Below are 15,418 nucleotides of genomic sequence, written 5' to 3' on the forward strand. Positions count from 1 at the left end.
TATCTATCTAAAATATAGTAATTTTTTTCAAAATATATAAAATTTGATCACCAAGAATATTTTAATACTGAAATTATATTAAATGGTTGAGATCGATTAAACTTTAAAAATAAAATAACAATATGAAACATGATTAAGGTATAAAATTTACGAGGAATTTTAATCACTAGATGAATTGACATTCCAACTCAAGTATCGAAATGGCTTTCAAATTTATATAGTCCAAAAGAAAATTTTCTGATGGAATTTAGACTATCCAACTTGGATTATCAAAGTCGTTAACTCGTGACAGTAGGCTAGTAGCAATGAACCTATAACGATAAACACGTGGATATGAATTTCTGAGAAATAAATCTGCTGTTATTCCAAAAGAATAACAGTAATAATCTGTTATTCTGATCTCAATAGTTGATTTTTATTAAGATTTGTTCATAAAAAAATTTCTTAAATTCGCACATAAAAAATAGTTGGAATGGGAATAACAGCAGATTTATTTCCGAATTTCTGTCACATGGAAATGTAAGTTGAAATTGTCAATTTGCAATTACTTATTATTTAAGAAGACAATTGGACTGATATATATTCTTTTTTTTGAACATTTCAAAGCCCGGAGGCACCAATTGGACTGACATGATGGCTTGCCATGTAATATAATGGAAAATTCCGATAGCAGACAAAACTAAGATTGGTTTTTATATGCCAACGGCGGTTATCCGGCCATTTTTATTAATATCCCTGAAAAAAAAGAAAATTTTAAAAATAACCCTGTTCCTCATTTTTTTTTAAATATGCCCTGACCGCCTGGACCAGGGGCGGCCCAAAATACCAAGTGAGACGCCCCAGGGCCCGGCGGCCCATACCCCAAGTGAGGCGCCACCCCCTGGGGCGCCCCATTAGTAATTTGGTTTTTTTTTTTTTTTTTTTGAGAAATCTTAGTATTTTGATTTGAATAATTTTGTTGAAAAAAGTGTTGGGTTTATGTATATGTGTATGTCAAAAAATAAAATATTATGTATATGTGTATGTGTATGCCAAAAAATATAATATTTGATATATTTACGAAGTGATGTCGTAAATTTTTATAACTTTAATTTTTATTTTTATTTCTTTGGTGAACTATATGTATAATATACACACATACACATACACACATGCACATACACATACACATACACATATACACATACATATATACACATACACATACAAAAAAACTCACACATACACAGACACATACACATACACATACACATACACATACACATACACATACACATACACATACACATACATATACATATACATACACACATACACATACACATACACATACACATACACATACACATACACATATACCAAATAAATCAATTCGCATAAGCAAAATAGCAAGTTTATCTGCCACCACGTCTGAATAAACCTAACAAACGACTAGTTCTTCTGGTACCAGTGGCAGGTGCGGCATTACTTGTAGAGGCTTGGCTACTAGATGATTGGCTTACAGGAGGAAGGGGTTGTGTTCTACCGGTTGCTTCAGCGACAACTCTGGCATTTTCTCTTTCGTTGTGTTCGTTTATTGCATCTAAATGTAACAATGCAATTCAGTTAGTAATATAATTAAAGCATAAATAAATTTTGTACAATTCTACGTACCTGCCCTGCGCCTGTCGGAAACAGAACGGCGAGCCCGATTTCCCGACGGTCGCCTACCACCCATCTCGTCCATGGTCATTACAATACGCTTGTGTCTCCTCCTTCCCTTTCTTATCCATCCTTCTGAAGGTAATATTCTATCTCCGACATATGTAGGCCACTCATGCTGATCAGGATAAGAATGGAAAGATCCACCCCAAGTGGAAGCAAGGTAATCGGTACGGTACATGTCAGCAACATAGTGATCCTCACAGTAGTTCCTCACTCGGCATACCGCCATCACGTGACTGCAGGGTATGTGACTTAGCTGGGGTCCTTGGCATGTACAGGTTACCGCCCTGGCATCTCCGAATTTAACCACGTACTTGCAAGCCCTCTTGACAAACGCCATAGTGCCGTCTGGTTTACGGGTGGTAGGAACGTACTCATTTGGATTTTGCACTTCGAATTCTGTTCCATCGTTACCCATCGGGATCACGGTCATGGTTGCACCTTTGTCTCTGTGTCGTCTTAGTTTCTCCTCCACCCTTGTTGAAAATGACTGGTTCATCCTTATTAATTCTGCGGCCTTAGCACGCCGTTCCTGAAACCAGGCATTTAACTTGTAGAATGTGTCCTCTACAACTGCAGCCACAGGCAACATCCGGCTCTGTTTGAATACTGCATTCAGCGACTCGGATCCGTTGGTGGTCATAATTCCCCAACGCCAACCTCCATCCCGGGATTGATATATTTTCTCGTATGCTGGATCTTCGTTGACATCTCGGGGATTATTTTTCCCCACCTTCATTAAGTAGAGATTTGCCTTTGGCATGTACTACATAGAAAATAAGGAAATAGAATAATGTAAGTAAACAATTGTAGTAAAAAAAAATTGTTTTCTTAAAGTACAATAATATATGTAAACAATTGAAATGCATGTACCCTTGCAAAACTGCTAGTCATCTCTACCACCCTTCTCGGCTTTTTCTTTCTGCAATTCCATCTAAATGTATCAGTAACCCACGTGTCGCCTCCGGTTGCCTTGGAAAGGTTCTCCGCAACGTGTTGCATACACAACCTGTGCACACACTGGCCAGTACGTGTTGACCAACCGTAATCTTCACGATCAAAAACATATTTTATTCCTTTGTGCTGGTCTGATATCACACAGAAAAACTTCCCTTCCCCAATCACCCGTCTTCTTAAAAACTGCATAAAGAATCCCCAGTTCTCGCCGTCCTCTTTACGAACAATTGCAAACGCCAAAGGCAACAGCTGGTTCTCAGCATCATATGCGCATGCTATGAGTAGTCTCCCCTCGTAACGGCCAGACATGAAGCATGCATCAATGCTGATAACAGGTCTGATGTATGGCACAGCCTGGATACAAGGACCAAAAGCCCATGCTATGCCCTTGAATTGTTTAGCTCCCTCTATTAGTACACCGTCTTTATCAAAAAAAGGGCCATGCCATCGCTCATATACGGTGCCGACATTTGTACTTGCCATGGCCTGGAGCAATGGTGCCAGATAGCCATATGAGTCCTTCCAACTACCAAATATCCTGCAAATCGCAAGTTCACGACCTCTCCACAGCCTGTTGTATTTTGGGATTACATATTTGTATTTGTGTCTGACGGTCATAGCCACCGCCTTGATGCTCATCGATGGATCCAACTTAATGTCCTCCTCAATTGCATCGGCAATTAGTGATGCTGTCAGATTTGAATGGTCTGTCCTTGTGGACGCAGACTTGCATGTATGAGGTGGTTCGCACTTCTTAATCATCCATGCTTCCCCTGAACCCGCAGGGGTTGCAAAAAGGCGGAACTCGCAGTGCGGGTGAGTTGAACAAAGCACAACTAACCTTGTTCGGTCCCTTTTGTGTATTATACATTCCCAGTTGCCGTGAACATGAGTCTCATATATTTTCTTTACAAGCTCGTCTACGCTGGTATAAACTTGCCCTGCGGCAAGTTCTTTGTTGTATACAACACGAGGACCAAAGAAACTAATGTCTGCCTCTTCGAAAGCTGTGGTGTCGTTGAATGTGGCAACCGGATGCTTATTCCCCCGACCTCTAATCGGGAATTTTTCTGCCCTGGACAACCTTGCTACATTTGCATCACCATCTGATAAGTCATCATCTTCCCAAACCCCTTGGTATTCATCCCCCGTTTCCATTTCTCTTTCTGGTACGGCATCAATAGCATCAACATCAACATCAACATCAACATCATTTCGATTAACGGGTACCGGTCCTGACTCTGGCATAGTTGGAAATCTAGGGATTATGGGTGTCTGTCTGGGTGGTAGTGGTAACTCTTCAGTATTTTCTGGGGAGTTGTGGTACCCCTGGTTGTCATTACCGGGGCTGTGATACTCCTGGTGGTACCCCTGGTTGTCATAAGGGGATTGCTGGTGGTACTCCTGGTGGTCATAAGGGGAGTGCTGATGGTACCCCTGGTTGTCATAACCTGAAGGTCCAGCCCCAGCCGAACTTGAAGGTCCAGCCCTCGTGCGGGGAACCCTCTTCGAATATATGTCCATTACCGGGACCCCACAAGCTACAAATTGAGTATACACAACTCTCCACAAATTGGCATCTGTTATTGGAAACTTAACAAAGTAAGGTCTACCCCCCCCCCCCCACGTGAGTTGTCAATCCGTGTAGCCAACTCTATTTCATACCTGTTGGGGTTTACAGATGTCTTTTCGTATATTAGCTGCTTCAGTTCCTCAAATGTGGTATTTTCATTAATCTCGAAGCCAAATGCGACTTCTTTCGTGTAATGCACGCCATCTTCATCCCTTTCTAGCTTGCCGCCGACATACAGTGCAACTAACATCTCTTCTTTAACAAACTACATTTTAAAAAAAAAATTTACAAGTATTACATGACATAATAATGGGTACATTAATAAATGACTAATTGAAAAATAAATAAACAAAATTAAAAAAAATTACAATTTTTCTACAGTAGGTGTACAGCAATTGCTACAGTAATTGTACAGTACGCTGCAGTAAATACCAACAATAATGTACAGTACGATACAGTACAGGTCAACAGTAAATGTACAGTACGCTACAGTAAATGTCAACAGTAATGTACAGTACGCTATAGTAAGTGCAACAGTAAATTTGGAACAGTAATTACTAATTATTATAATTATAATTACTAATTATTATAATTAAAAAAACATACATATTTTCCCCAGTTATCGCCTCCAGAGAAGGTCTGAGATCGGGAAGTGACAGAGGCAGAAAATGCGTTTAAATCACAGGACTAGTGGGGCGCCCCAGGGGGTGGCGCCTCACTTAAGGTATGGGCCGCCGGGCCCTGGGGCGCCTCACTAGCTGTTTTGGGCCGCCCCAGGCCCAGGCGGTCAGGGCATGTATGAAAAAAAATTAGAGAGAGGGGCATTTTTAAAATTTTCTATTTTTTTAAGAATATTAATAAAAATGGCCGGCGGTTATCTACGAAAATATCTTAACATTCATTCCCAGCTAAGCTCGCATTTCAAATTAAACTGGCATGGTGAAGCATATTTAATAATGAAAAGAAATATATTGATAATCAATTTATTTCGTAAACATAACGGTAGCTTCATAAGACGCTGGGTGCCACACTCTAAATGAGAAATTATAAATTAAGGAGTAATTATTTTCGCCTCATGTTTATTAATCAATAAATATACAAAACTGATAACATAACAATAACAAATAAAGCCAAAGCATAAAATCATATAAGCATTAGTCATACAATAATAAATAAATATACACATAATAGCAATATAGTCCATATCACATCAAAATAAACATAATCTAGGAAAGCTATTGAGTTCCGTATATAATACAAGATACTCATAAATCTAACCAAAATTCTAAATAAAAGCAGGTCAAAGGACGGGGCCATTGGGGATAGCTCCTGGAGTCTCCTGCTACAGATTGCCAGTCTCTGTACCTAAAAACTTACGAAACAACTTGTGAGTGAGCGACTAATAATCCAGTATGTGATCCATAATTATCCTTTCAGAGATCCTATATGATCAAAACACTTTTAATTATAACTTACATACAATTTATAAAGGTAATTCTACATGAACCTGTTTTATCATTATATCCTATTTTAATAGCTAATAAAAAGAAAACACTTTTAGTTAATGCTATAATGCAGTTAATCTATTATGCCAACATGTGAAATATTTTTCAAATAAAATACAAGGAGGTATGATATTTATATCCAAAACGGGATTCAGCTATACAAAGGTACTGTGTGTACGAACATAATAATAGTATAGATAAAGAAATCACCCTATGCCGTGCCAATAAGATCAATAGATCCAATACAATATAATCCAAGGGCTGCGATCATAGGCACAAGTTAATAGCACGCTAGCAGATGATTATATCTAACTTCCATGTTTCATCCCACCTAAACGATTCTTCAACCAAACATATAAAATAGGAGAAATCATACAATACACGACGTAAGAAATAATCAATCTCATCCCTTATGAGCAGGAGAGAACTCCATTCGTCCGTCCAGACTCACGGGAACAATAAGTAGTACCAGACTCAAAATGGTGCACTAAACGTGCCACAAACTTGAACCGTGTAGCATATATTAGAGCTGCCATAGTCTCAAACTATGCAGCCCTAAAACAATGCCATCAGGGACTCGAAACTTCGATGGGATAACCCGCTCTAGGCATGTAGCTCCTAATGTAGGTGGGGAAGCTCCCAAATCGCTCGTATATTCAGACTCGAACCGGTGCACAGAAAAATATAAAATGAAACGGAAAAGATATATAGTTTCCAAGTGACCTCCCAGCTCAGTGGCTATAAGACCTCCTGAGGGATCAAATGACCTCCCAGCTCAGTGGCTATCGGGTCGGCTCGTATCCCATACTATGAGACAGAACGAAGTTACTCAGTTTTTTTTCAACTCTCACCGATGCAACACGTATAACTATATACTAGTATGTCTTCTACGAGAAGAAAACAAACTAATAATCTAATATAATAATAATATATATTATATTATTTAATTACTCTACTCCTATAATACAGTAAATTTGAGTTTTTAAGGATTTATGCAATTTCTACCTATAGTGCAGAAAAGATAAACATGCTTTACAGTTTTAATGCATCTATTTAAATTAAGTACAAATGTCAGGTCAGATAGATCGACTGGTAAGAGTATGCCACAAAAAATAATAATTTAGATATCCCACACCTGTAAGGCTGTAGACGCGAAGGTTAAGCTCCTGCGAAATCTGCAGGATCCCCGTCTACTCCAGTGTACGGATCAGCCGGATCAGCCCACGGATCAAAATCAGAATAGGTCTGATGACCTAAAATTTATGTAATTATAACTAATTAAAATCTATACTAAATTATCCTAACCCTCGTCCCAAATTAATATATTTAATCTAAGGTTCGATTATTTTGACTTATAATAATTAACCGATTCAGTCAGTCTCACTCGTCCGGTTTAGTCATTTTGACTTGGTCCGGATTTGTCGTGAGTAACTTGACTTAAATTAATCTAATTTAATTTGAAGATAAATTGCAGTGTTAATATTTTAATTTGAAGATAAATTGTTTATTATAAATTTTTAACGGCGAAATTAATCATACTATAATTATTCATAAGTTACAACAATTTAATATGTTTTCTCTAATTAACTTTATTTCTAACGACCTATTAATTCGAGTTAATTTAATTAATCTATGATTTAATCTAATCGTTTGGATTCAGTTTTGAAATCTAAATTTATAATTTATTTTCCTAATTCTAACTTACGATAAATTATGATAGATTCCTAGTTATTAATTAAATCGTATTTTATCATGTACTTAATTAAATACAGTTGTGTTTGTTATTTAATTATTAGTTTGATTATAAATTTTAGAAATATAACTTTTACACTAAGTTTATGTGTTATGATTATTCATATTCAAGTTACGAAATTTGTTATTTAATTGCCAACCTATTTTTATTGCGAATTCATCGTTTTGTAAATAAGTACAAAATAAATATTTACGTTGATAATTAATTGTCCTTATTAATTAACAACGTAAATAGTTTATGTTTTAAATATTTTAAATTTAAAAATTTGTAATGTAACCTTTTAATATTAAATATGTGTTGGGTGCTTTATTTTTTATTTGTTTCGGGATCATATATTATTCAATCGGGTTATTTTATATATGTTCAAATTATGTTATGAGCTAATTATCAAAGTATCATACTATGGACTTTTCTAATCATCTCCCGAGCTATTTAGGTTTACCTAAGCATTCAATTTAATTCGATTCCTTAATTTAAAATCTAAATTTTGCAAAAGCCCAATTTTAATTCCAATTATTTATGCATTTCGGTCCAAGGGCAAATTTCATAAATTCAATGACAATGTCATGACCCAATTCTAAATTTTTTTATTTTAATTTATGTCAAGCCCAACAAGAAAAAAGGTCCAAACCTCACTCAAATTTGTTAATTAATTCAAATTCAGCCCAGCAGAAAAAGGTAAAGTCCAAAGCCCTCTTTTAATGCACATTTATCATTAAGCCCCTGTTTTATAAAATTTCACCCAAGAGCCTAACTTCTACACAATTAACCTCAAATTTTAAATTATTCACAAAATGGTCCCTATCAGTTCAAATTCATTATTGGGCTAGTACCGACTGGTACCAGCATCCCACAAGCCTCAACAAGGCATCATAAGACAAAAGTCGAGCAAGCACACAAGAAAGATACAAGGAAAACAGCAAACAAGGCAAGGCACAGCCGCAACAAGGCAACAACATACCAAGGGAAAAACTAGACAAACAAAGGCACAACCACACACAAATCAAAAGGCAACAACAGACCAGCACAACAATAGAGAAGGCCACAAGGCACAAATCAAGACAACACAAGGCAAGCTCTATTAATTGTCGTCATTGCTGGAAAAATCAACAACCCGCTCAAGACATGCAATTCATCGCATCGACTCGCAATTTCTCAACAATCGCACAAGAAAAAGGTAAGGTGCTCAAAAAGTTACCCGATTAGAAGGGAGACATAAAAAATGGCAAGAGAGGGAGCTGGTCCTGAGGTTTCGCCTCGCCTTCGGTAAATCCAAAATATCAGCAAGCTCTCAAATTGAGCACCACCAAGCACTAATGGAAAAACCACAAGCAAAAGACACACTCAAAACCTAGGGTTTTGAGTACTCACAATCACAGAGGAGCAACAGAAAAAGAGATGAAAAGAGAGATACAGTCTCAACTCATGAGCAAAAAGAACTAGAAAAACCAAATGAGAGAGAGGCTTATCTAACCTGATAAAACATAAGAAGGGCGCATGGTCAAGGCCTCTATGACAACCATACGACCAAGGTCGTCGCACCACGAATTTCAAAATCCTAGTAAAGAAACAAAAAGGCGGGCAGCCTCTCTCTGTCTTCTCCAGGAGAACGAGAGAGAAAGAGGTAAGGTTGGCGCACAACGACACAAGAGAGAAGAGAGCCCCAAAGGGAACGAGAGGGGAAAAGGGTGAGGGGGTTTATTAATAAGAGGAGGGTTCAAATGCCTCCACTTTTCATGCCTCCATGCCTTCTCCAAATCTGAACCGCTCATCTAATATTCGGATCGACGGACAGATCTAACTTCTCCCAAAATTCTCCTCCCCTCTTTTTTCCCGTCGTTTCCCCTCCCTAATTTCCTTCTAATTTCCTTTCCTTTTCGTTCTCTCCATCAAAATTTTGGTCCTGCTCTCCTTCCCTTCTCACCGCTCTCTCCTCTTCGGACCCTCCATGGATGAACCTCGAACTTCGCACCGACCCCATCCTCCTCCTGCCTCGCCTGATCTCAGTGGTTCTGTACACAATTATCGGTGGACCTTGGTGGTTCCTCGCCTGATGTCGGTGATTCCTCGACTTCTTGTGGTGAGTGGTCTTTATCTCGCGATTTGCTATATTTATGTAAAAACATAGTGGATTGAAAACCTTGTATTTTGTTTTCTGTAAAAACTCTTGTATTTCGTTTTATATATATGCAATTAAGCCTAACTAAAAGTTTGATCCTTTACTGTGCAATTAAGCACAAATTGAAACTAAAAATGGCACAATTACTCAATCTCATCTCAATAAGCACTTGATTTAGTCCACACCAATGAGTTTAATGTTATCAAAGGCTGTGAGCCTTGCTAAGTAGGGCTGGCAACGAGCCGGCTCGGTCCGAGCTAGACCAAGTTCATGGCTTGCTCGGTTTAGGAACGAGCGAGTCATAAGCGAGCCAACATTTGGATCCGAGCTGAAATAGTGGCTCATGGCTCGCTTGTTTTGACAACGAGCGATCGAGCTAGCTCGTGAAAGCTCGTGGGCCAAAAGCCCAAATGTTTTAGATAATATATTATAAAGTCAACTGTCATAAATTAAGTTTGTAACTAAATTCATACATATTAAATTACTAAATCTTCAAATTCATACAAACACGGTTCACAAAATAAATTCATGCATACTAAATTCACACAAATTTATACCAATGTACAAATTCATACTTGGACCGAGCTGGCTCGCCAGCTCGCAAGCGAGCTAGGCCTTAGCTCAAACTTGTTAATTTTGAGTCGAGCTAGTGATGAGGTGGCTCGTTAATAGCTCGGTCCACTAACGAACGGGTTGTTAGCGAGCCAGCCAGATGTGAGTCACGATTGATCCACGAGCTACGAGTTTTTTTGCCACCCCTATTGCTAAGACATTATATTCTAGTCAAAAGTAGAAAATAAATTCCTGGTACTGGAGCTGCTATACTGTCCAGTTAACTAGTATGTGCTTCAATTTTGATACATACAACATATTGTGTTAACTAGAGTGTATGTTACATTTTTTATATTTTTCTATAACTACACTTATAAATTGGCTCATTTTTGTATGTTTGTATATGCAGAAGAAGCTTCCTAGCTAGGTTAATCAATGATCTTTGATTCTTTGATATGCATCTAGAAGAAGAGATTCAACTCCAAATTGAAAAATTCTCGATATAGCTTATTAGATATCATAGAAGAATATTAGATATATGAAAAACCTTTTAATTTTTTTTTAAGATGTATGAAAAAGTGATATGTTAATTGGTGTTATGCATTGTGTACAATATGTTGTATTTGTTTTGCTTTTTTTTTTTCTTTTCTTTGTTCTTTTGCAGTAATTTTTTGTAGCGGGTTTTAAAATATTGAATTTTGTTGTTAGTTCTCTGGTAGAACTCTTGGTATTTCTGTTTTATACAGAGTTTGTTTTTTGTTCATGGATTATCTGTAATGGTTAGATGACAATGTGATAATATTTTGTTTTTTGCAGTAAGTTTTGGATACTTTATATAAATTAATATTCCCCTATTAATGATTGTTTCTGGTAGAGTAATATCTTCATACCAGTATAATATGCTTTACTAAAACAGTACCAGTATATTAAATCAAGCAACTTGATAACAGAATACCTTTCCTCCATGCAAAATTCAATAAAAAAAAATTCAATCAATTTTTCTTCAAATTGAAAATTTGGTAAGAAATTATTAATTGTTAACAGTACCAGTATAAACTTTGAAGAGACATCAAAAGAAACATGTAAATTATATATGCTCATACAAAATACATGGTACTGATACACTATAAATTCTCAATCCTTGTAGTTTTACAAAATAAATGTTCAAATACTTTCTTAACTAAGAAAGAAAATGACATTCTTCTTGAGCATTAAAATGACACTATATTATGTAAGTTGATAGTTCTTACAGTTTTACAAAACAATCCATTAAAACATGGAATTTACATTCATAACAAAATTACAAAAGAAAAGTCTTGCAACTGAGTTTTGTCATGGAACTAACTCGACGGCTTTGGCCTGCTTTCTTCTCTCACATGTAGATACATTGTGTCCAACTTCACCACAATCTTTGCATCGCCTTTTTGATTTCTTCGATTGTTCAATAGCTACTTCAAAACCTCCTCTTAGGCGTCCATTCTTTGACTCCACTGAACCTTTCTTACGGCCTTTTGTTTTCGAAATATGTGGATCACCAAGAAGTGGGTGCCGTGCATCTTTGGCATTCTCTTCGGTGGCTGCCACAGTAGCTATTTCCTCCTTAGGCACTTGCATATTAGAAAACTTTTCAATCATCATGTCTAAATCCTTCATTATGGTGTCAAAAGCTTCACCAGATACATGCAAATAAGGTCTCAACCAACTCATGGTACTGTTAAACTGCACATCACGAGCAATTGCATCCCCATCCTTCTTGTAAAGGGGAATATGAATTCCCTCTGCAGCCCTCTTTGTCCACCGTGACAAGATGTATCTAGGAGGTATTTCAGCCACACCCTTCTTATTGTAAATATCTAATATATGTCTACATAAGATGCCTTGAAATTCAAATAAGTGGCACTCACAAGATACCTCTTTTGACTCAACATTTATAATTACAAGGAATTCCTCATGGGGATTACGAAAATTTGATACCTTGTATTGGGTAGAGGATCCATTTTTGGGCAACTTCTTTCTCATTAACTTGAAGCTTTCTTCAAGTTCATCTTGAAATTTACTGAATATGTTTCGTGTATACACATTTGCTGCTTGTTCTTCTATGCTGGACCTTACATCGAAATTAGGTTTTTTGTAGATTGAGACAAAACGTTCAGCATGCTCAGCTATGTAACGATGTTCAATAGCACGCTCATACTTAACCACAAATTCTCGCAAGGTGGTTCCTTTGTTAAGAAAAGAATCAAAGAAAGAATGTATGCTCTCGCATCTCTGTGTGATATACCGGCATAAAATATGGTACGGTTGTATACCGGAACCCAAGACTGCCGAATATCAAATAGCTTTCCAAGCCACTCATCACTTGCAAGTTTGTACTTTGACATGATCATGTTCCACTCATTATCAAACTGCTCGGTGGTGATCGAACGATATAAACAATTTTGCAACTCTCGACTAAATGGTGAATTCTCCTTGTAAATGGACCTGTGTTTTTCGGGAAATTTTTTCAAAATGTGCCAAAGGCAAAACCTATGAGTAACGGTTGGAAAAACCTTATCAATAGCATTTTTAATCGCATGATCTTGATCCGTAAGGATTGATACGGGCAACTTTCCACTCAGTGCCTCTAACCAAGTTTGGAACAACCAAACAAATGTCTCTTCTTCCTCATTTTGCAACAAGGCACAACCGAACATGATTGATTGGCTATGGTTATTGACACTGACAAAATTTTCTAAAGGCATATTATACTTGTTAGTTTGATAAGTTGTGTCAAAGACCCCAACATCTCCAAACCTCTCATAGTATTGTCGAGCTGTGGAGTCAATCCAGAAGAAGTTTACCAAACTATCCTCATCATCAGTTTGAATATCATAGTAGAAGTTGGCATCTTGTACTTGCTTCTATTTACAATATTGAAAAACGGCTTCTGCATCACCTCTATCCAAGTTCATTAGTCGAAGATTTCTTCTATGATTCCAACAGCTTCTTTGAGAAACATTGATTTCAGCATCACAATTCAATATTGCTGGTACTTTGCCGATTGGGAGGTCGGATTCACTGAATTTTTCAATAAGCTTTTTTGCTATTGAGGGAATACTGCCATGCTGTCTTAAGTGGGTTCGACTGTTGGGACTAACTAATAAATGGTTGTGCTTATTGTTCACAGTTTTCACCTTCCATACACCCTTATTCTTTGACATAGTGATGGTTACCGGGCAACCAGATCTACGAGTCAAGGTTTTTCTCCTTTTCCTTTCTTCATTCTCATCAACCTCATCATTTAATTTTTGTTTTGCATCACAAAATCCAGCACACGAACACACGTATTGACGGTACCGAACAATGTTTGTTCGATCAAATTTAAGTGTCTTCTTGACCCGCACAGTAAATTCCTTAGAAAAAGCGTAAGCATAGTAATACTTCTCAAACTCTTCAAGTGATGTGAACTTCATACCTTCACAAGGTACACTCCCATCATTACTTCTCTTCTTCGGAGTTGTGTCATTGAGTTGGTTATGAATTTCTCTATCCTCAAGAATTTCAATTTCCTTGTCGGGAGGATTGACCATCTTCACAAGATTGCCACCATCCATACAAGTAAAATCCTAAAAAATTAGAATAATTTAATTTAGTTATGCTTGCCTGTAAATTTTAAGTAAAGGACAGATTTTTCATACAATCAAACATTGATTAGGCTCATTTTTTTTTCTCAAATATCAATTATTATGCAATCAATTTTTCAACACAGCAACAATTCAATGTCTCTAACTTTTTTTTATTTAAAACACTTAGGTATTTTACTAACTAAAAATACAGTATTATGAAGTTTCAAATACTATGAAACTTAAATTGCTAAATAACCACTGAAATTCGAGCTGGTGGTTTTCAAAGTCTCAACTTACTCCATTGTAGTGTTCAAGTTATCTTTTATCGCTGATTGAGGAGCTGCTGAACTAGAATGTTCCAATTGTAGACAACCAGTAAAACAATCAATATTATGCTCTAGAATAGAAGAATCGGGTTGTTCTGGGATCAAGTATGGATGAGACCTTGTTGCCATAAAACTGTATACTGATTTAGAGGAACCATCGTGATCAGGCGAGGCAGGAAGAGGATGGGGTCGGTGCGAAGTTCGAGGTTCATCCATGGAGGGTCCGAAGAGGAGAGAGCGGTGAGAAGGGAAGAGGATTGCCATAGAGCTATGTACGGATTTAGAGGAGCCACCGAGATCAGGCGAGGCAGGAGGAGGATGGGATCGGTGCAATGTTCGAGGTTCATCCATGGAGGGTCCGAAGAGGAGAGAGCGGTGAGAAGGGAAGGGGAGCTGGACCAAAATTTTGATGGTGAGAACGAAAAAGTAAATAAGGGAGGGGAAACGATGGGAAAAAGGAGGGAAGGAGACTTACGGGAGAAGTTTGGATCTGTCAGTCGATCCGAATTTCATATGAGCGGTTCAGATTTGGAGAAGGCATGGAGGCATGAAAAGTGGAGGCATTTGAACCCTCCTCTATTAATAAACCCCTCCTTAAAGATTCATGCAAAGATGGATCTAATGGTGGATAAAATTCCAGAATCAATTTGGCTTCTTAATTGGATCTCACTTATGATCTAATCAAATTAGTTCGATCAAATTTACGAGATTCATTGTTTTTAAATTTCGTATGATAAAACCGAACACTCGTGATTATTAATTTTTACATATTAAATTTTAATTTAATATTTTCATCTCACTACTATTGGTAATTTATTACAACAAATTTCCTAAATTTCGATATGTCGAATAATTTCTTAGTTCATATTTTTTATTTAAAAGTACAATTGGAGAAGTCTTTAATTTAATCAACTCTAATTAATACTTTGATTTTTAATTAGTGTAGAAATTTATAATCCAATTATTTTCGGAAATTTAGTTTCGTTTTAAATAATCGGTATTATTTGATAACACTTAATTAATTTAAAATTTAAATTAAGCCTAATTTATAATTTATAAATTAATTATCGATTTAAAAATTCTGGGATATAACACTGGTGCTTACTTTCTTAAAAAATAATTTAAAAAATAATTATCAAAATTAAAAATTTAAAGAGCAAAACTACAACGACAATATTATTGTCATCAAGAGAGTTTGGTGAACAAAACTTCACAAATATATTAGATTAACTTCAAATGACAAATCTAAACTGATGAAACCCGTCCACTTTATAATAATTTGAGTATATGCAAAATTTTGAAAGTTTTAAATTTATTTAGTACA

At 36.6% G+C, this 15,418-nt stretch overlaps 2 protein-coding genes and 1 long non-coding RNA gene across 3 annotated transcripts; 1 reads left to right on the forward strand and 2 right to left on the reverse strand.

The window, feature by feature from the left end:
* Window positions 1-252: 252 nt before the first annotated feature.
* Window positions 253-6,275, reverse strand: LOC144569795 (uncharacterized). The gene is made up of 5 exons (XM_078320270.1): window positions 6,209-6,275; window positions 2,578-3,749; window positions 1,654-2,470; window positions 1,448-1,582; window positions 253-311 (listed from the first exon to the last, which is right to left on the reverse strand). Exons 1-5 carry the CDS (start codon window positions 6,273-6,275, stop codon window positions 253-255), a joined length of 2,250 nt encoding a protein of 749 aa, XP_078176396.1.
* A 3,088-nt stretch (window positions 6,276-9,363) lies between these two features.
* On the forward strand, window positions 9,364-10,770 carry LOC144569844 (uncharacterized). Its single transcript, XR_013516162.1, has 2 exons — window positions 9,364-9,576; window positions 10,573-10,770. It is a non-coding gene; the product is annotated as an uncharacterized LOC144569844 (long non-coding RNA).
* Window positions 10,771-11,495: 725 nt separating this feature from the next.
* On the reverse strand, window positions 11,496-13,756 carry LOC144569796 (protein FAR1-RELATED SEQUENCE 5-like). Its single transcript, XM_078320271.1, has 3 exons — window positions 13,160-13,756; window positions 12,598-13,063; window positions 11,496-12,484 (listed from the first exon to the last, which is right to left on the reverse strand). The coding sequence occupies exons 1-3, from the start codon at window positions 13,754-13,756 to the stop codon at window positions 11,496-11,498; spliced, it is 2,052 nt and encodes a 683-aa protein (XP_078176397.1).
* Between the last annotated feature and the right edge of the window lie 1,662 nt (window positions 13,757-15,418).

This window comes from Carex rostrata, chromosome 18 (assembly GCF_964058835.1).
Source record: "Carex rostrata chromosome 18, lpCarRost1.2, whole genome shotgun sequence".
Classification (NCBI taxonomy): Eukaryota; Viridiplantae; Streptophyta; class Magnoliopsida; order Poales; family Cyperaceae; genus Carex; species Carex rostrata.

Coding starts and splice junctions, on each gene's coding strand:
- LOC144569795 (XM_078320270.1), bottom strand. CDS start 6,275: ATGGCAGCTCTAATATATGCTACACGGTTCAAGTTTGTGGCACGTTTA. Junction 3,750..6,208: donor AGTGCACCATTTTGAGTCTG/GTACTACTTATT, acceptor ATGCAAATGTAG/CAAGGTTGTCCAGGGCAGAA. Junction 1,583..1,653: donor TTCCGACAGGCGCAGGGCAG/GTACGTAGAATT, acceptor TGTTACATTTAG/ATGCAATAAACGAACACAAC.
- LOC144569796 (XM_078320271.1), bottom strand. CDS start 13,756: ATGGATGGTGGCAATCTTGTGAAGATGGTCAATCCTCCCGACAAGGAA. Junction 13,064..13,159: donor ATTGTGATGCTGAAATCAAT/GTTTCTCAAAGA, acceptor TATTGTAAATAG/AAGCAAGTACAAGATGCCAA. Junction 12,485..12,597: donor TAGTCGAGAGTTGCAAAATT/GTTTATATCGTT, acceptor GATATTCGGCAG/TCTTGGGTTCCGGTATACAA.